At 41.6% G+C, this 20,901-nt stretch overlaps 1 protein-coding gene across 2 annotated transcripts; it reads left to right on the plus strand.

Annotated features, from left to right (window-relative positions):
• The first annotated feature begins 523 nt into the window (after positions 1-523).
• LOC110776698 (probable purple acid phosphatase 20) lies at positions 524-7,725 on the plus strand. 2 transcript variants are annotated; one of them, XM_021981245.2, is made up of 5 exons: positions 524-737; positions 4,283-4,574; positions 5,269-5,846; positions 6,265-6,353; positions 7,418-7,725. In XM_021981245.2, the coding sequence occupies exons 1-5, from the start codon at positions 594-596 to the stop codon at positions 7,614-7,616; spliced, it is 1,302 nt and encodes a 433-aa protein (XP_021836937.2). In that variant the 5' UTR covers positions 524-593; the 3' UTR covers positions 7,617-7,725. The 2 variants fall into 2 exon arrangements, with proteins under 2 accessions (XP_021836937.2, XP_056691106.1); XM_056835128.1 differs by having other exon boundaries at positions 5,368-5,846.
• The last annotated feature ends 13,176 nt before the right edge of the window (positions 7,726-20,901 follow it).

The following is a 20,901-nucleotide window of genomic DNA, read 5'->3' on the forward strand; positions in this document are numbered from 1 at the left end:
TACATGAAAAAGTGGAATAAAGTACAATTGTACAAATGATGATTGAATTGTATAGAAAAGTGGAATAAAGTACATATAAAAGAGAATATAGTACATAGAAAAGTGGAATATAGTACATGGGTGGAGTTCTCAATACATTTTTTATTAATATTGTACATGAGAAAGTGGAGACCTTAGTAGCCAAAATTAGAAACAATACTATAATTTTGACACGCCCGATTTAGAAAACAAGACTATAATTTTGAAACGGAGGTAGTATTACACATGTAGTGGAGCCCACATATAGAATGAAAGTAAGAGTTTGGCTACGGCGGGAAGTTCCGAAAGCCAACATAAACGCTTGTCATTCAGCATTCTAACTTGTGGACGTAACAAAAAGTTTAATAGTTATTGCGTTACACAATTACATTCCATACATAGCCAAATCCATACTACACATAATCGATCTTCTATCTCCTCTCTTTATATATATTTTTATTATAAATATAGAATTTCTCATCATAACTTAAATCAAGGAAAAAAATACATTTGATTTGTTTGTTTTATATTCTTGATACGAAAAATCAGAATAATTATAAATTGCATCAATTGTAATGACAAATGTTAGTGTTTTACTGCTAATCTTAGAGGTCATTTTGGCTGCTTTTTTCGTCGAAGTGACATCTTACAACCGTCCACCACCACGAGAACCACTCTCGGTTCCTACGGATTCTTATGGCTCCACCACTCCTCAACAGGTAAAACTGAGCCCTCCTCTTATTTATTAGTATCCTACATTTTAAATAGTTTTCAACGTTTTGTTCACTTGGATAATCAAGATGTACTCCCTCCGATTTTATTAGTTATTTCCTTAAGATACATAAAATGAACATATGTCGTATTTTTATATTTTCTTCGACTTTTAATACTCGCAACGTTTGGACTTTTTATACTATTACATATTCTACTTTGACTATTATTGGTTATTTATAAGTAAAATAAAATATAGTCACGTAAGATCTTGTTAGATTTGTCTCAATGTGTACTTTTAAAATATCAATTTGTTATATTTTTTGCTTAAAGAGAATTAAAGATATTAATGATCAAAGTTGTGCATTGATATGCGTGAAAGTGAAAAATATTACAAGTATTACAAATCGGAGCAAGTATATCTCTATTATGTAAGTAAAAAGGAGAGGTGTATTTCGGTAACACCACTTTTAGTGTCCCCTAGGATAAAACTAAATTACTCTCTAAAATTTCACAATTAAATTCAATTGAAAAGATAATTATTTATTGAATTAAAAATCTAATCAGTTATTGATATTAAAAACTAAAAATCAATCACAAATCAGGAAAGTTTTTTGGTGCCAGCATTATGGGCTAATCCCCATACATGTAGAATTTAATTGTCTAATATGTGATCTTTGACTTTCTATAAAATTAAGAAACAATTATGGCATTCATTTTCCATAAGACTGGTAAGATATGATTATGTAGAAAAGACTATAAGAGTATAGTTGCACGTAGTATGTAGAAGATCTTTGCTTACACCCATACATCAATATTAAGTAAAAATACAATTTTAAGTTTTTAATAATTTCGCATGCATCGCGTGCATATAAGATATATATCTCTATTTCATAAGGGAATTTATGAGGTCATTTTAGTAAATGGCCTTTTGGTGTCCCCATGGAAGACTATAATACCCTTAATAAGTTTTAATTTAATTTACAACAACAACAAAGCCTTAGTCCGAAAATGATTTGGGGTCGGCTAACATAAATCGTCGTAGGAGATCGTCATTGTCACCAATCAAACCAGAAAGGAGCAGGAAGTAAAAAGAAAAAAGTAAGGAAGAGAAGGTGGAATTAACGAAAGTAAGATAGAGAAAAATGTATATATATTATAGAAGAAATATTGTAAGAGACAATAAAAAATAAGTCAAGTTTAAAATAAATGAATAAGTAAAATAAGTACACTTCAAAATAGCATGTAAAAATATAAAAAAATTCAAAAAAGTTTAAAAATAAAATAAAAAATAAAAATAAGAATAAGAAATAAATTAAAAAATAGAAAGAAACAGAAACATGAAAGCTGTATAAGTCAAATGAAGTCATCAATATATATTGTCTCTCTCCACTCTGTCCTATCCAACGCCATATTTTCCTCAATCCCAAGAAACGTCATATCGTGCTCAATCACCTTCCTCCAAGTTTTTTTCGATCTTCCCCTACCCCTTGCAATTCTATCATTTTGCCACCCTTCTATCCTCCTAAACGGGGCATCACTTGATCTTCTGCTTACATGTCCAAACAATCTTTAACGATTTTCCATCATCTTAAACTCAATCGGTGCAATCCCTACTTTCTTCCTAATAATCTCATTCCTCAAACGACCCTTTCTTGTATGCCTACACATCCAACGTAACATGCGCATCTCCTCCACATTCATATTGTGCACGTGACAATGTTTCACTGCCCATCATTCCGTGCCGTATAACAAAGTCGGTCGAATTGCCGTGCGGTAAAATTTTTCCTTCAATCTTTGGGGCATGCCTGAATCACATAGGAACCCTGTGGCACCTTTCCACTTCAACCAACCTGCTTTGATTCTATGGGCCACATCGCCATCCAATTCTCCATCCTTTTGGAGAATAGATCCTAAATAACGGAAAATTTCAGAGCCTTGGACAATTTTCCCATCTAAGGTAATCCCCCTGTCTCTCTATCTTGGACTCCACTAAACTTACACTCCATATATTCCGTCTTGTTTCTACTCAGCCTAAAACCCCGAGATTCCAAAGTTTGTCTCCATAACTCCAACTTACTTTCCACTCGTTCTTTTGTTTCATCAATCAACACAATATCATCTGCAAACATCATGCACCAGGGTATAAGAAGAAGGATTTACATATGGTTTTCATTGATCTGGAGAAGGCGTATGATAAGGTACCAAGGGAAATTCTTTGGTGGGCATTAAGTAGGAAAGGAATTCCGAGGAAGTATATTGATATCATCAAGGACACGTATAAGGGAGGTAGCACATGTATGATTGTTATAATTTAATTTAATTATAATAATTCTAAAAATTGATAATTAATGTCATATTGTAAAAAGTAAAATTTCAATGCACGTGACAACCAAAAGTCTACAACAATTTAATTTAATTCTTATAGCAAACATGAAAGCAATTATTAAGGCAATTAAAAAAATTGGAATTCATCCCTTCAATCTTACATTTTATTTTATTACAAAATTAAACTTAGTCTTACTCTTAATCGTACCCTAATTTTATATGGTTATACAAGTATTTTGCGGAAAAAATGCAAAAAAAAAATGAACAAGTAAAAAACACAATTTTTTATGTTTATTTGTTAATTTGTTATTACATTAATTCCTAAATAGATTTTATTACATATAAATATGTATATTTTTTTCTTTAGTTTTAAATAAATTTTCTTACATGTTTTAGAAAATGTACATACTTTTAATAATGTGTAGCGTGTATATATGACTATGTTTTAATTAACAAATTATAGAAGAAATTCATTGAAATATTATTTTAGTTCATTATAATCAAATTTACACGATTATACGAAGCCATATATTTACTATGTCCAAGTGTTGCTCAGCCACAAATTACGCCACCAATGAAACAATAAGCGACAACTGGCAAAAAGTCAAAATTAAAAAATGAATATTTTTTTTTACCAAATACTTAAGAGAAATGATAAATCCAAGGAAGAATTTACTTTTTCCAAGAAAAACAACTTTGAAAAAGTGTGGATTTCTTTGGACGAAGTAAAAATTTCCTTGGATTTATCACCTCTCAATACTTAATTACAGCTAACTTAACCCGGCCATCAAAATCAGGGCAAAAAATGAAAAAATGATTTTTTTTACCAAATACTTAATTACAGCAAACTAACACACCGTAATGACACAAAAATAATAAAAGAAGTCAAAAAGTCAAAAAGTCAATCAATTACCCCTTAATTTTCTCATCTATTTTTGTTCATGTTAAATTGCTAAAAACTTGGAAAAATATGACAAAATCTCTTATTTTTCTCCATTTTAATTCATAACCCCTTTATTCTCTCTGTTTTAATTCATAAAAAAAAAAAAAAAAATATGCAGCAGTCCAAATGGTGGGACGCCGCTCAACGCTGCAGTCCAAATATTTGATTCGAAAATGTTGTTAAGAATTCTATGTAGTATATGATTCGAAATTAAATGGAATGGTATAGGTACATATCGAATTCTATGTAGCATATGATTCGAAATTAAATGGAATGGTATAGGTACATATCTCTATGGTGGGAACAGATCGTATGAGAATAACATGGATTACTCGAGAAGCAGCTTCTTCGAAAGTAGAATATGGTACATCACCCGGAGTGTATGATATTTCTGTTGATGGGAGTTCTACAACCTATGAATATTTATTGTACAAGTCCGGCCAAATCCACGAGGCCATCGTCGGCCCTTTGCGGCCTAATACGGTTTATTACTATAGGTGTAGTCAAGATCCTTATCGCGACTTCGCTTTCAAGACTGCCCCTGCTCAGTTGCCTATCAATTTTGTTGTTATAGGTACATTCAATTCTTATTATTTAGGCAAATTTGTCAAAAACTATTTTATAAAATTATGTTTTTGCGAAAAACTATCTTATAAAAATAATGCTGTAATTAACTACCTTATTAAAAAAATTATGTTGTAAGATACTACCTTTTTTGAATGATAGGTTGACTCAAAATTTTTGGATTGACTTTGTCTTATGCATCTTACGTGCTACTTAATTACCTTTTTTACTCGTTAGATACCACGTGAGATACTTCTAATAAAGTCAATCCCGGAATCTTGAATCAATGCTCATAATCATTCAAATTAAAGGTAGTATGTTACAACATAAAGTTTTTATAAGGTAGTTAATTACAACATTTCTTTTATAAGGTAGTTTTTGACAAATTTGCCTATTATTTACCTTTGTATGAAACTGAACATAACTCGAGCGTAGTGTTGCTAAGCTAGTTAGGCTCGTTAGTAACAAAGATAAATGCTCCACCTAGGCTCCGTTTAATGTAACAAAGATATTTATGTGTACGTCACATCAAACATGTTAGTGAGAGTCGTTACACTTGCATATATCCAAACTTCTTCCAACGTACTCATAAAATTTTCATTACTTTTTACTTTTTGTTGTGAATTTTGCAATTATAATTAATTATCTCTTTAAAAAAATACTCGATCAGAATTTATGTCCATTGACATTCACAAATTAAACAGGTGATTTAGGGCAGACTGGATGGACAAATTCAACACTAAGACACATATCACAATCTAATTACGACATGCTCTTACTCCCGGGTGACTTATCATATGCAGACTACTGGCAACCAAAATGGGACTCATTTGGGCGGCTAGTAGAACCCTTAGCTAGCAAGAGGCCTTGGATGGTGACCCAAGGAAACCACGAGGTGGAAAAGATGTCAATAATACATGACACACCCTTTACCTCTTACAATGCTCGATGGCACATGCCTTTCGAGGAGAGTAAGTCTCCCTCCAACCTATATTATTCCTTTGATGTGGCAAGTGAAGTTCATGTCATCATGCTTGGTTCTTATACCGACTTTGGCCAAGGATCGAGCCAATATATATGGCTTGAGAGTGACTTGAACAAGGTCGACAGAAAGAAGACACCATGGGTTGTGGTTCTAGTTCATGCACCATGGTATAGTTCTAACAAGGCGCATTCAGGGGAGTATGAATCCGTTGGTATGAGAAAGGCCATGGAGCAATTACTTTATCATGGAAAGGTTGATCTTGTCTTTTCTGGCCATGTGCATGCTTATGAGCGCTTTGTACGTCAAGGAATCTCTTCTTCTTCTTTTCATTATAGTCCTTTTGTTTCTAATAGAGGATACTAAGGGTATACTCGTAATTGTACTATTGTACAATATTATTATATATATGAGTCTCAGAAAAGACTCGGAGAGTGATGGATAACTCAGTTGGTTAGAGCTTCCATCCCGGTTCCAGGTGATCTTGTGATCGATTCTCATTCCCGCCCTTGTGGCTCATTCGCACCAAAAATGATATATATGAGTCCCAGACACCCGTATTAAGGTAAGCCGTATCATTATATTAATACGTGTGCCTGTAACTCATATATATAATAATATTGTACAGTAGTACAATTACGAGTATACCCTTAATATCATCTATTAGTTTCTAAATAATTTAATCGTTTTAACTCTTACGAAATGGATGATCGAACAGACTCGTGTGTATAATGGAATAGCAAACAAGTGTGGCCCTGTGCATATCACTATAGGGGATGGTGGCAATCGTGAAGGTCTTGCTACTGAGTAATATTTCTAACCTATGTATAATGTATACACTACTTTTTATTTCTTCGTACTCCATCCGTCCCATAATATTCGACCTGTTTTGACTTTTTGCACTATTTACATAATTCAATCACTTTGACCTATTTTATTTCTAGTATATGAAAACAAATGTCTGTATATAATATATTGTTGGCTTCATCGATCTAATATATATTTTCAAAATATTAATATTTTTATAAATTTTATAATATGTAGTTAAAGAAATTGGTGGTTAAAGTTGTGCTTTGACAAACGTGTCCGGTCAAAACAGGTCAAGTTTTAAGTTAAGGGTCAGAGGGAGTATACATTTAAATAGTTTCTCATTCTAGAAACAAGACACAAAGTGACTCGGTTATACTTTACTCAATTCTAGATACTTACAATTGTTTCACATTTCATTTGATTTTAGTAACAACATATTATCAAAGTTATTATTTCATATAATAATTGTATAGGAACATTGCAAAAAATTGATGTTACATGTACTAGAAACTGATAAATTAAGTAGCATCAATACAAAAATTTGTATCTTTTATGACAAACTAATAACGACGGGTAAAAATCCCGTCGTAAAAGGGCTTTTGCGACGGGGATAACAACCCAACAAAGACGGGAACAACCGTCGTAAATGTCTTTTACGACGGGTTAACAAGGAATTTTCCATTAACGACGGCCCCCTTTTATGACGGGTTCGCGACGGAAAATCCCGTCGTTAATCAACAATTATTGACCTTTATCCCGTCGTTAATTGTACAATTTCTTGTAGTATGCTTCATGTTTTGGGAATCAAATCAGTTGGTAAAAATGAGAGTTTGTATATGGGCTTTGTGAAATACTCTAATTTCAATCAAATATGCTTTTTGTTAAATACTCTAATTCTATTTTTTTTAACTCGGGTTGAGCCTTAAAGAAAGCTTAACTAGGCGGCATCAAAAAGACGCATGCACAAAACGTTCATGTACATTTCCGGTGTTTTGTGTTTTCCCATTTCCTTTTAGTTTCTGATGATTATGTTTGATTAAGAATGAATATATTTCTGACAGGTATACGGAACCAAAGCCTGAGATCTCCATATTCAGAGAAGCAAGTTTTGGGCATGGACAATTACAAGTTGTCAACTCAACACATGCACAATGGACGTGGCATAGGAATGAAGATAGTCTGTCTATAGCAACTGATTCTATTTGGTTGACCACCGTAATTTCTGATCCTGATTGTAATCCTCAACACAATAAATTTTAAACTTAGGTTAGGTTTAAGATTTTAGATACATTGTTACACAATCACACATATTACGTACTTGGTTTAGAAATTTATACCATTAATAAAGAATTGAAAGCATAATTGATTATGATCATCTCTATCTTGAGAATAATATGTTTATACATTTTTCTCATTTTTACTCGCGTGGCTCATTCGGACTCCAAAAAAGAATGTTCGTTGTTGCTTGAAATTAGAATTTATGAACTAACTACCAGGGATATAATACTTACATCAAATTTCTTAAGAGATAAAAAGTCTTAACGCGAAGAAAATATATGACAACTACACATGTCTGTGCATGTGTATGTTAAGTTAGCTTCAAGTCATTAATAAGGTCTCGGGTGATGGTACACAATAGGAATAGAATTATGTCCACCTCGTTGCCATGGTGACTCTGTAATACCCCGAATTTTTAAAACTCAATTTATATTTAATTATTTTTATTAACGTAAAATCATTTAAAACTCTATTTTTTTTAAAAAAAAATATTAATTAACGAGCATTTTATTTGATTTGAAGATTTTAAATAGTTTAATGATAAGATTATTTTTCAGATTTTACAATTTAATTAGGAAAATATTTTTTTTTGATTTAAATTGAAATCATTTTCGATTCTAGCCCAATTAGAGGAATATAATTCTGAAATTTATTCTAACATTTTACTAAAATGCCCTTATTTCACCTAAAGGAAACTAAGTCAGTTTCTCCCTTCTTCTACTTCATGTCACTCTTCCATTTTCTCCATGGAAGTCAAGCTTGCTTTCCACTTGTCACTACCATTTATCAGCTCATATTGACTCATCAATTCCATGACACTAATCAGAATTTCAATTCCTTAGTCATCAGTTTCTGAATTCCTCTTCACATTTGTCAATAAATTAAACTCTACATTTCCCGCTTAAGAAGTCCTTATATTTGTTAAACTTGTCTTATTTGAGTTTAACAACCTTGTTAGATGAATCATGAATGATTTGTAATGCTCAACTTATTTTGACTTATTAAAGCCAAACAATTAATGTGAAGATAAATTCAAATAAGTTCAGATATAATAGGCAAAATGCTTTTAGTGTGACTTTAGAGAAATTAAATAAGTGATTTTAGAAGAAAAAAAATCATGCACAAAATTTTAACACGGTGCTTACCTTTTCTTTATTTACTTTTGTTTGGGCTCCCAATTGATTCTCAATTGGGCCACTAAGTCCAAAGCCCAATGGCTCTAAACAAACAGCATCAAACCTACCAATGGCTAGTCAGCCATCCATCAAGGCCCAAGGCCCAAAAGCAATAAATGACCTATGGGCATTTACTATGCAAACACTATAAATAGGCCGCCAAGGCTCACACCTCAAGGTACGTCCAATTTATCGCCTTAAGACTACTCTTCTAGAGAACTTCTCTCTAGAATCCGAGCATCGTTCTTACTTAGGCATCGGAGGGGCTTTCCTCGGAAACACCCCCGAGGCTAGTGACTTTGCTCTTGTGCAGGTGAATTCGGACTCTACTCATTCAAACAAGCAAGATCTCCAACACATACAAAAGGGCCTTCATTCGAAGCCCATTGTTTCCATCTTTACAACACCGGAACAATTTGGCGCCGTCTGTGGGGATCTTGCACTTCAAAGCCTTCGAAAGACATCAATCACCTCTTTCCGCGAAAATGGTGAATGATGTTGTTAACAACAATGACGACGATATGATGGTGCGGTCAGATTCAGAATCTGACCAAGAGGAGCATCCTCAATCGATGGCGAGGTCACAGCCAAGCAGAGCTACGACCGCCACAAATGCAGGACCTCCGATTCCGACTAGGGAGGAGCTCACTGCGGCCATGACCATCATGCAAAACTTCCTCTTCAATGAGAAGCAGCAAGGACTGGCAAATGACCGCAGAGAAGAGAGGAGGACCAGGCGAAGGCTGAACGAGCCACCCAGTGCGGAAGTGTCCAGACCCGAACGAGAACTCCTTCCCTTGACAGGTACACACTTGACGTCGAGGTGGATGGAAAGCACGTGGGACACCCAAAAAAGGGCACAACAGCAACCAGATTGGTTTGCGAGACCATCGCCTACTCCAACAGCTCTCCAAAGCGAATCGACTACTCGTAACACTCGGGTCCGAAGCTCGGTGCTCAGCAGGTTGAGGCCCTCGGTCCACTCAAGGTTAAGACCCTCGATCCATACGAGACTCGGGGTGGGCGAGCCAAGCAGATCTGGCGAACGACCCGAGGTCAGTAGCCGAGAGAGAAGAAGAGACAGGAGGCATGATCGAACCCCTAGCCCCCATCGTACGCCCGAACGTTCTAATCACAGAACCTCGGCAAACGAAGGCATCAGGGCTAGACTCGGGAAAAGAATCATGACTCCCACGTCATCCCCTTTCTCGGACGAGCTGATCATGGAAGAAATACCGAAGGTAAGACTGCCAGCGCACCTAACCTACAGCGGAATCACAGATCCGAGGGATCATGTCATCTCCTACGAGCAGCAAATGTTCTTGAGTCCCTACTCCGAAGCATGTTGGTGTAAATATTTCCCAACCACGCTAACCGGAGTGGCGGGAGAGTGGTTTAGATCGCTGCCGAAGGGATCGATCAAGAGCTGGAAAAAGCTGAAAAAGAGATTCTGCACACAGTTCGTGAGCAACAATCGCCCCGAGCGAACCACAGCAGAACTGACCTCAATCCAACAAGAAAGAGACGAAAGTCTGAGAGAATTCATGGCCAGATTCATGAAGGAATCAACAAACATACCAAACTTGCAGCCAGACGTGGCCATCTTCGCCTTGAAGCACGCGCTCCAGGAAGGGAAGTCCCGTGACGAACTCTCAATGAAGAACCCCTCCAGAATAGCTGACGTGCTCCAAATGGCTGATGCGTTCATCAGAACCGAAGAGTTCAACAAGGCCGCCGCAAGATTGAAGGGATCGTCGGATCCGAGAGACACAAAGAATACCCAGAGCAAGCCCGAGGGCAGCTCAAGGAAGGGGAAAGAGAAAGTAGGAGCTAGAGAGATGAGCCCGAAGAAAGACGGGAGAAGGGGTGAACTTCAACCCAAATACACCAACTACACTCCACTAGCTCTGCCCCGAAAAGAGATATTTAGCCTCAACAGAAATGATGAAAAGTGGAAACTACCGGGGAAGCTCAAGTCCAACCCAGCTCGGAGAAACAAGAACAAATGGTGCGAGTTTCATGATGACTTCGGTCACCACACCGAAGAATGCAACTCGCTGAAAGACAACATTGAGGACCTCGTTCGCCGAGGCTACCTGAAACAGTACTTGTTAGACCGAAGGGAGGAAAAAGAAAAGGCCGCAAGTGGCAAACAACACGAGCAACCCCAGAAGAGGGTCTACGAAGCAACAGGGCACAAGAAGAATGACATCCTAGTGGTGTTCGGGGGACAGAAGTCTGGCCAAGCCAGCAAGAAACACCTAAGAGCCCTCTCCCATCGGGTCAACTTCAGCGCGGTGGGAGACAACCAGCCACACCCCCCGAACATGACCTTCACTGCTGATGATTGCTTCGGAGTCCAGTACAAACATGACGATCCTCTAGTCATTTCCATGGACCTCAATAACCACAACGTACATCGAGTGTTAGTCGACGGAGGAAGTGCCGTCAATATCATCTTCAGAAACTGCTTCGAGCAGCTGATCCTCGAAGAACCAGAGGAAGCACTGACGAAAGTCAGTTATCCTCTGATCGGATTCAACGGATCAGCAGCTATCCCTCGAGGAAAGATCACCCTGCCAGTCACAGTGGGAGAAGGCCAGGCAGCAAAGACCCTTCGGGATGAATTTCTGGTGATGGACTGCGACTCCGTATACAACGTAATCATGGGAAGAACCATGATTCACAAGATGCAAGCAGTCCCCTCCACATACCATCAGCTGATGATATACGTCTCGGATGCAGGATTCGCCGAACGAATCAGAGGTGATCAAGAAGTGGCGAGAAGAACCTGCCACACTGCTGTCCGAAAGCCCAAACTAGGGGATGGCCCCGAGGAAGAAAAAGGAGCTACGGGAGAGGAAAGCGAGGCAAAAAGGAGAAGAGCAAGCACGAGCAGCTTGTCTCCCGCAGAAGTTGATGCCCGCCCCGAAACCCTATCTCCCGAACCAGATCAAGAAATGGAGGATATCTTCCTCGAAGAGGATTCAGACAGGAGCGTCCGAATAGGCAAGGGCCTAAGCTCGGGGCTCCGAATCGATTTGATCCGATTACTCAGGGATCACAAAGACATCTTTGCATGGTCAGCAGCAGATATGCCAGGGATAAATCCGAAGCTGATTTGTCACAAGCTGGACGTCAACGCTGAAGCTCGGCCAATAAAGCAAAAAAAGAGAAATTACTCCTCGGAGAAAAACAAAGCCATCGCCGAGGAGGTAAAAAAGTTGCAAGAGGCCGGATTCATCGAACCATGCATGTATCCGAAGTGGCTGGCCAACGTGGTGATGGTCAAAAAAGCGAACGGCTCATGGCGAATGTGCGTAGATTTCACAGATCTGAACCGAGCCTGCCCCAAAGACTGTTATCCCCTGCCAAGGATAGATCAATTGGTTGACTCCACCAGCGGCCATGCACTGCTCAGCTTCATGGATGCCTTTTCAGGCTACCACCAAGTATTCATGCACCCCGATGACAGAGCAAAGACAGCATTCATCACAAGCGCAGGAGTGTTCAACTACAAAATGATGCCTTTCGGCTTGAAAAATGCCGGAGCCACCTACCAGAGGCTAGTCGATCACGTCTTCGCCGACCAGAAAGGGAGGAACGTGGAGGTCTATGTAGATGGCTCCATCGTAAAAAGCATCAAGGAGGAAGACCATGTCAAAGATTTGGCAGAGACCTTCGGAAATCTGCGGAAATACAGCATGAAGCTGAACCCAAAAAAGTGCGTCTTCGGGGTGAAGTCAGGGAAGTTCCTCGGATTTATGGTGAGCGAAAGAGGAATTGATGCGAACCCAGATAAAGTCCAAGCGGCATTGGATTTACCCGAGCTGAAGACCAAGAGAGATGTGCAGAGGCTAACCGGCAGGTTAGCCGCACTGACAAGGTTCATATCAAAAGCCTCGGACAAGGGAGCCCCCTTCTTCAAAGCACTGAAACCAAAGAGTCTCCCCGGGGGAGAAGCAGAACCAGTCAAGAAAAAGGGGGTCCCGAGGAAAGTGGATCCCGAACTGATATGGGAACAGGAGCAAAAAGAAGCTTTTCAGCAACTCAGAGCCCACCTAGCTCAACTGCCGACACTGGCCAGACCAAAGGAGGGGGAAACCCTGTACCTATATGTCGCAGTTAGCCCTGGAACCGTCAGCGCAGTGCTTCTTCGAGAAGAAGAAAAGAAGCAACAGCCAATCTACTTCACCAGCCGAACACTCACAGGGGCCGAAACCCGGTACCCGCTCATCGAGAAAGTCGCATATGCAGTAGTGGTAGCTGCACGAAAACTGAGGCCATACTTCGATTCCCACCAGATCACAGTGCTAACTGACCAACCGCTCGAGAAAGTACTCGACAAAATAGAGAGGTCAGGAAGATTGGCTGCCTGGGCCTTCGAACTATCAGAGTTCGGCATCAAATATCAGCCGAGGACAGCAATCAAAGCACAAGCGTTGGCCGACTTCTTGGCCGAATGCTCATACCAAGAAATGCTGGATGACACGAAAAGCACTTGGGAGGTCTTCACTGACGGATCTTCCACAGTAAACGGCTCAGGAGCGGGAGTTGTACTAATTCCCCCAACGGGGAAAAGCATAGAGTATGCATTGAAGTTCGGCTTCAAAGCAACTAACAACGAGGCCGAATATGAGGCCGCAATCGCAGGGATAGAACTTTGCTTATCCCTGGAAGCCGAGCATGTTCGCCTCAAAACTGATTCCCAGCTTGTAGCCAACCAGATCCGAGGGGAGTATGAGGCCAAATGGCCCAGCATGACAGCCTATTTAGCAAAAATTAAATCCTTAACGTCAAAGTTAAGATCCTTTGAAGTCATCCTCATCCCCCGAGGACAAAATACGCAAGCAGACGCACTGTCAAAACTCGCAAGCTCAACACTCATCGACCTAAACAGGTCGGTCCACGTGGAAGTTCACCAAGAGAGAAGCATTGACTTGCTACCCACCACAGTATGCAGCTTACGTACCGAACCTAGCTGGATGGACGCAGTAGTTGCATACAAAGAAAGGGGAGAACTTCCCGAAGATAAGCTGCAAGCGAGAAAGCTGAAAAGATTCAACAAATGGTTCATCATCAGCGCCGAAGGAGAGCTCATGAGGAAATCATTCTCTGCTCCGCTGCTAAAATGTGTGGGTCCAACAGACGCTGACTACATCCTAAGGGAAATCCACCTCGGGATATGCGGAAACCACATCGGAGGCAGGACATTGGCACATAAAGCCCTTCGGGCTGGGTACTGGTGGCCCACTATGGTTTCCGAGGCAAAGCAGATGGCAAGGAAATGCGAGAAATGCCAAAAGTTCGCACCAGCCATCCATCAACCAGCTCAAACCCTACAATCAACACTGTATCCCTTACCATTCGCACAGTGGGGGTTAGACATCATTGGTCCCTTCCCCTCAGCGACGAACCAGAAGAAGTGGTTGATTGTAGGAGTCGACTATTTTAGCAAATGGATCGAAGCCGAAGCTGTCTCCTCCATCACCGAACCTCAGGTCCGCAAGTTCATATGGCAGAACATCATCACAAGGTTCGGCATACCAAGACTGATGGTCTTCGACCACGGGAAACAGTTCGACAACACCCCGTTGCAAAAGTGGTGCAAACAGTTCGGCATACACCTAGCTTACTCGGCAGTCTGCCACCCACAAAGCAACGGGCAAGCCGAAGCTGCTAACAAACTCATCCTCAATGCACTCAAGAAAAGAGTCGAGGATGACAAAAACAAGTGGTTAGAAGAGCTACCCGGAACGCTATGGTCCCTTCGGACCACTGAGAAAGAAGCTACCGGGCAAACACCGTTCCACCTTGTATACGGATCCGAAGCCGTAATCCCTGTGGAAATCGGAACAGAAAGCCTGAGGATCCAGGCATACGACAGGTATGATGGGCTCCAGGGAGAAAGCAACAACCAACTTCTGTCTGAAGCTCTCGATCTACTGGACGAAGCTCGGAACAATGCAAGGACGCTCAACGCAGCCTATTTGCAGAGGGTCAACAAGCATTACAACCGAAGAGTCAACGCCAGACCCCTAAAAGTCGGTGATCTAGTACTCAGAAACGCCGCCTCGGTTCAGAAAGGACGGATCCATGGCAAACTCTCAGCCACTTGGGAAGGACCATACATCATCCATTCCGAAAAAAGGCCAGGCACGTTTATGCTGAAACAGTTAGATGGAACAATTTTGAAGAACCATTGGAATACCGATGTTCTCAAGAAATATTTTGTATGATCTCTGTCTGTAAACCAAGTAAGTTGTTTAATGAGAAGAGGAAAGCCATTGGCACCATGAGTTTCATTAAACTTATCTCTATATTTATTGTCCCTTTATATATACATGCAGCCTCGGATCTGATCAATCCGAGACTAAAAACAGGATTGACTTTGCCCATTCCTTGATAAAATGCAAGAAATGACCAAATCATACACTTCAGGGAATCGTCCAGAATCCTCGGATTCGCGGTACCCTAATAAAATTTGTTCGCAACAAACAGTCGCTCGAATCAAGTTATAAAACTCCGGCTCAGATCCACGGATCGCCGAAGGCATAACTAAGAGGCAGACTAGCGATCTCTTGCCCAGGTTTCCGAACCACAAGAGATCGGAAGAACAATCCAAACCTCTGAGCAGATCGACGGATTTGAAGAGTCTGGAAACTAAAGAGTCTCTTAGCAGATCTACGGATTTGAAGAACTCGCAAAACTAAAGAGTCTCTTAGCAGATCTACGGATTTGAAGAACTCGCAAAACTAAAGAGTCTCTTAGCAGATCTACGGATTTGAAGAACTCGCAAAAATAAAGAGTCTCTTAGCAGATCTACGGATTTGAAGAACTCGCAAAACTAAAGAGTCTCTTAGCAGATCTACGGATTTGAAGAACTCGCAAAATCAAAGAGTCTCTTAGCAGATCTACGGATTTGAAGAACTCGCAAAGTTAAAAAGTCTCTTAACAGATCTACGGATTTAAAGAGCTCGCAAGATCAAAAGGTTTTTAGCAAGTCTACAGAAAGAGGAGCTCGAGAAATCTACGGATTTAAAGACCTAAAATTGCGAAAGTACAAGTTGAAAAGAAGCAGCCAAGTAACAAACATTCATTTTTTATTCAATATTTGGGGGGAGTACAAATACATTGAAAGCCTCAAAAATTGAAAACAAAATGAAACAGTTAAAATCGGCAGCCATCAACAGACAATACCGGCCTACCGAAGTACTAAAGAAAACAAAAAGAAATGAGTACAACGCAGCGCCGAAGCAAAAGGGGGGAAAGGCAAGCACATGTTCGGAAGTCCTCAACTGGAACCGACCGACTCTGAAGAAGACGACTGCCCGAATCCCTAACTCTTGGGGGTCTCGAGAGCAGCCCCTAGGGGAGCATCCTTCGAAGAACCCCCAGCAGTAGTGTCACCTTCGGAAGACGCCTTCTGGGCCCGAGCCTCTGCAAGAGCAGCTTGACGTTCAGCTTCAGCTTCGTCTCGATCGGCCTGGCACTCCACCAAGTGATCCTGGGCCCTCATCCAGAGCGGAACCTTCTCATTCCAAGGGAAATGAGGCATGTGCTTCGCAAACATGCGCCGAGCGCCCAGGATGCCATTCCAGTATTGCTCTCTACACTGATCAGCAGTGTAGAGGTCAACTCTCTCTTGCTCCAACTTCCGAATGGCCGCATCCTTCTCTCGGATCTTCAGCTGGAGAACGGGAACCTTGTCAGCTTGATTCTGAACAATCTCCCGATGCTTGATAAACTGCTGGAGCCTCGCCTCCGCTTCCTGGCTCTGCTTAATGGCCGCCTCAAATTTAGACGTCATCTCCTTGAGAAGACTGTCTTTTTCTTCAAGTTCGCTCGCAAACTTGGCGGCCATTTCTTTCCTCTCCTTGTCGAAGTAAGCTATCTTTTCAGCATCCTCCTCGACTTGGAAGATGAGCTTCCCAACTTCGGCCCCGATCCGCTCAGCCGACTCCCTAGCCTCACGACTGTACTGAAGGTACAGTTGCTTGACCTCCACCAGCTCGGCGAAGAGCTGCCCAGCCTTCTGGTCCAAAATAGGGATATCACGAGCATAAGCCTCCTGATATCTCCTCAGTTGTCTCTCCTCAACCGAGCTACACTCGGAAGCAAACGAGGACCAGAAAACAGCCTAGGGAAAGAAGAAAAAGATGAGGAAAAGTAGAGGAGGAAAAGATGAGAAAGAACAAACGAAACTCAAAAATTGAAAATCTAACACTTACCTCATTCAGATAGTATTGAGCCATCATAGCTGGGTTCCTCTCCTCAGCTCCAGGAACCCTCCACTGCGGGTTGGCCCGAAGAAGATTCTCCCGTGCAGCTTCGGGTCCCACCAAAGATCCCACATGAGCCATGGGGTTCTCCCCCAAAACCGGAGCTCTAGCATAGCGAGCCATCGCCTCCCTTACCTCCTCGGGGATCCTTTTCAGCGGAACATCCGAGCAAGGGTCAGCGTGGATCAGTCTATCCAGGGCCGAGGTCGAAGTAGAGCCCAAGGTCGAGTGGTGCCTCTTCCTCGTCAGACCTTGTTCGGGTTGCTCCTCCTCAGCAGAAGGGACCTCCTTTTCAGCTTCGGGAACCTCCATGTGAGCTTCGGTGAGATCCACCATCTCCTTATCTGGACTTTTCTCCCTTTCGAGAGAAACGTCAGCAGATTCCTCCTTCTGCTCGGCCACAATAGGGACATCCGAGCCAGGAACAAGGTCGGCTTCAATCGCCTCCATCACCTTGGTTATATCCTGGATCTCGATCCCTAAAGCAGCAGACGGCTTCAGCGGAGAGGGGATGGTATCTTCCTCAGCCAACGGTTGGTCCACGGGCGGCAGTTCCGCAACCACCACACTCTTCAACTTCTGCCCTGGCAAGGGCATGAAGTGAAGGAGATTCTTGGGAGGAGGCATGACTTCCGAAATCGCTTCCTACAGGGTAAACGCTCAAAGGTCAGTTTCAGAAAAGGAGAGAACGGACTACAAAAAAAAAAGAGCTCCAAGTCAGAACAAATACCTTCTCCGTAGACTGAGAAGCTTTCGCTTTCTTCGGATGCGCAGAAGGCCTCAAAAGAGTGCTGCCCTTCCTTTTGCGCTGATCCTAAACAGAGGAGACCAAGGGTCAATAAATGTAAAAGAAGACAAAGGAAGGAATAAAGATAAAACCCTGAAGTACCCGGTTCCTAGATAAAGAGATATCTATCCGAGCCGGAGATGAAACCGAAGGAACGGCACGCGGCACAGCGTCAGTCCCAGGACCCTAAAAAGATGGTCCAGGACCAAGACGTTAGCCGACGGCCAACCGGAAAGAAAGACAAACAAAAGACTTCGAGATATAAAAACACTCACCGGATCCGAGGTTGTCCTCAAATCAGGGAGCACGACCTTCACTGGAACAGCTTCGGGAGAAGAGGCAGAATCCCACGGATCAGCTCGAACTTCAGATATCCGAGCGACACCCGACGGAGACAACACGTAATCCTTCAAGCGAGGATTACGAGGATTCTCTTTTCCGAACTTGTAATCAGGAGCCGAGTCGTGAATGGTCTTCAGATCCAAAGAAATGCCCAAGACCACAGGATCAACGCAGCTAAAGCCGTACTCTGCAGAAACAAAGCACAAAACAAAGTCAATAAAACGAGACAAAAAGGAGGAAGACAAACTTACTAAAGCACGGTCCCAGCCGAAAGACACCTACCCCTGTCAAAAATCCTGCTGAGACCGGCAACAGCAAGAATGTCCTCCCGCAGGATATAGTTGAGGTTCGGGAGCCAGTTGGACGGCAGTTTGTAGTTGTCCTCCCGAGCCAAAAACCACTGGAGGAGATCCACGTAGTGGTGATGGTTCCGATCCGGAGCAGCCACGCTTCGCATATCAGGATCAGGAGTCACAAACCACTTCGGAGGGCGGTAAAAATGTGGATGCTTCGGATCTGTCGGCACACGAACGAACAACCACTCCGTCTTCCAATTATGATCAGAGCTGAGGTAAGGGTAGGCCGTAATGTAGTTCGGCTCCCCCTTCCTTCGGGACCTTTTGTTGATGATGGTCCACCAACCATACCCATCCCCCTTGGAAGCATGGTTGAAAGACAGATCGTGCAGATCCCGAAACACGGCAACAGAACAGGGAAAATTAATAAAATCGCACACCCATCTAAATCCGATGATGTGCCTCATAGATTTGGGGGTAAGTTGGGCCAAACTGATGTTGTACGACACCAGGAGCTCGGAAATGAAGGGATCCAAAGGAAAGCGGAGACCGTTCTCCAAATGATGAGTATACACAGAGATGAACCCCCTCGGCGGATGAGTCACCCGAGGACGCTCCTGGTCGGGAAGCTCGCACCAGTACCCCAAGGCGTGCTGGATTCCGTATAACTCTTCGGCCCTCCGATGGTAATTCCCCAGCTTCGCCTCCACCAACCAATCACCACTGACCGATTTTTCCAAAGGACCATCGATCTTAGTGGTCTCATGCAGAATCGGGGCATACTTGCCCTGCGGATCAGCTTCAGTCCAATGAACTGGAAACTCAGGGTAAGAGCGGCGCACACCCGAAGAACCAGCTTTCTTACCAGAAGTTGCGCGTTCAGACACGCTAGACCCGCCAACAACATCATCTTTGGAAGCATCCCAACCAGTCGAACGCCTCTCCACCGGCCTCTCCGAAGGCCGACCCCTCGAAGTTTTCGGTAACCTTCCCGAAGGCACGTTCTCCCTTTCACTAGAGGAGCCAACGACGAACTTGCTTTTGCCCCTATTCTTTGCCATGGCCGCGAATTCTCGGTCTAGGGTTGAGATTGAGGGGTAGAAGGAAAAACGAAGAAAAAGAGGAGAATTCAAAAACAAATTACCTTTTTCCGAAGCGGAATTCGCCGATAAAACGAACAACACAAGTTCCCGAAGTCTAAAGTTGGCCGAATTTCGTAGATCTGAAGAAACAAATTGCACTGCGATCGCCGGAATTTAGAGAGAGAATGGGTTTGAAAGAAGGAGTAAAAAGTTCGAAAAGAGCAAAGCACCCCGTATTTATAGAAAAGAAAAGGGGCGCATCAACTTCCTCAACCCACGATCTCCACGACACAATCCAACTCCCAACACTTGTCATCAATGCAAATCATCCCTTTTCGAAAAAAGAGAGGGAACTTTCGGACTTCTGACAGCTGGAAACCCACCCATTTAATTCTAAATGGACCGGGTCTGGGGGGCATGTTGTTTGGGCTCCCAATTGATTCTCAATTGGGCCACTAAGTCCAAAGCCCAATGGCTCTAAACAAACAGCATCAAACCTACCAATGGCTAGTCAGCCATCCATCAAGGCCCAAGGCCCAAAAGCAATAAATGACCTATGGGCATTTACTATGCAAACACTATAAATAGGCCGCCAAGGCTCACACCTCAAGGTACGTCCAATTTATCGCCTTAAGACTACTCTTCTAGAGAACTTCTCTCTAGAATCCGAGCATCGTTCTTACTTAGGCATCGGAGGGGCTTTCCTCGGAAACACCCCCGAGGCTAGTGACTTTGCTCTTGTGCAGGTGAATTCGGACTCTACTCATTCAAACAAGCAAGATCTCCAACACATACAAAAGGGCCTTCATTCGAAGCCCATTGTTTCCATCTTTACAACACCGGAAAAACTTTAATACTTAAATTTATTATTACTTTGCTTGCCTTTTATTTTTATATTATTTGACTAGACATTTATTTCTTAAATAGATGATGTATAATATAATAATGAAAAAAAAATTGAGTTTCTTATAAGAGTGTAATGTAAACTTTTTTTTCTCTTAGTTATTCCTATTTTGCAAATTAGACATTTAATGATTTATTTTCGTAAAAGTTGTTAGTGGGATTAACAAATTTTTAATTTTATATAAATGTTGTTTAATTATTTTCATGTTAGTACATTTTATTTCGATAAAAATCTAACCATACATATTCATACATTTAGCAATTACTAATTCTCTATAATTAAATAAGTTAATGTCCTTATTCGTAATTTTACACAATCAAACAGATATTTACCAAACATAATCAGCTACTACAATCAGCTAGTCAAACAAGCTAATACCAACAGTTAGTCAAAACTGCT

The sequence above is a fragment of the Spinacia oleracea genome, chromosome 1 (genome assembly GCF_020520425.1).
Source record: "Spinacia oleracea cultivar Varoflay chromosome 1, BTI_SOV_V1, whole genome shotgun sequence".
Taxonomy (NCBI): Eukaryota; Viridiplantae; Streptophyta; class Magnoliopsida; order Caryophyllales; family Amaranthaceae; genus Spinacia; species Spinacia oleracea.

Bases quoted from the DNA above. Each gene is read 5' to 3' on its own strand.
- LOC110776698 (XM_021981245.2), top strand. From the start codon at position 594: ATGACAAATGTTAGTGTTTTACTGCTAATCTTAGAGGTCATTTTGGCT. The intron at 738-4,282 runs GTAAAACTGAGC...GGAATGGTATAG, and splicing joins GCTCCACCACTCCTCAACAG to GTACATATCTCTATGGTGGG. The intron at 6,354-7,417 runs GTAATATTTCTA...TATTTCTGACAG, and splicing joins CGTGAAGGTCTTGCTACTGA to GTATACGGAACCAAAGCCTG.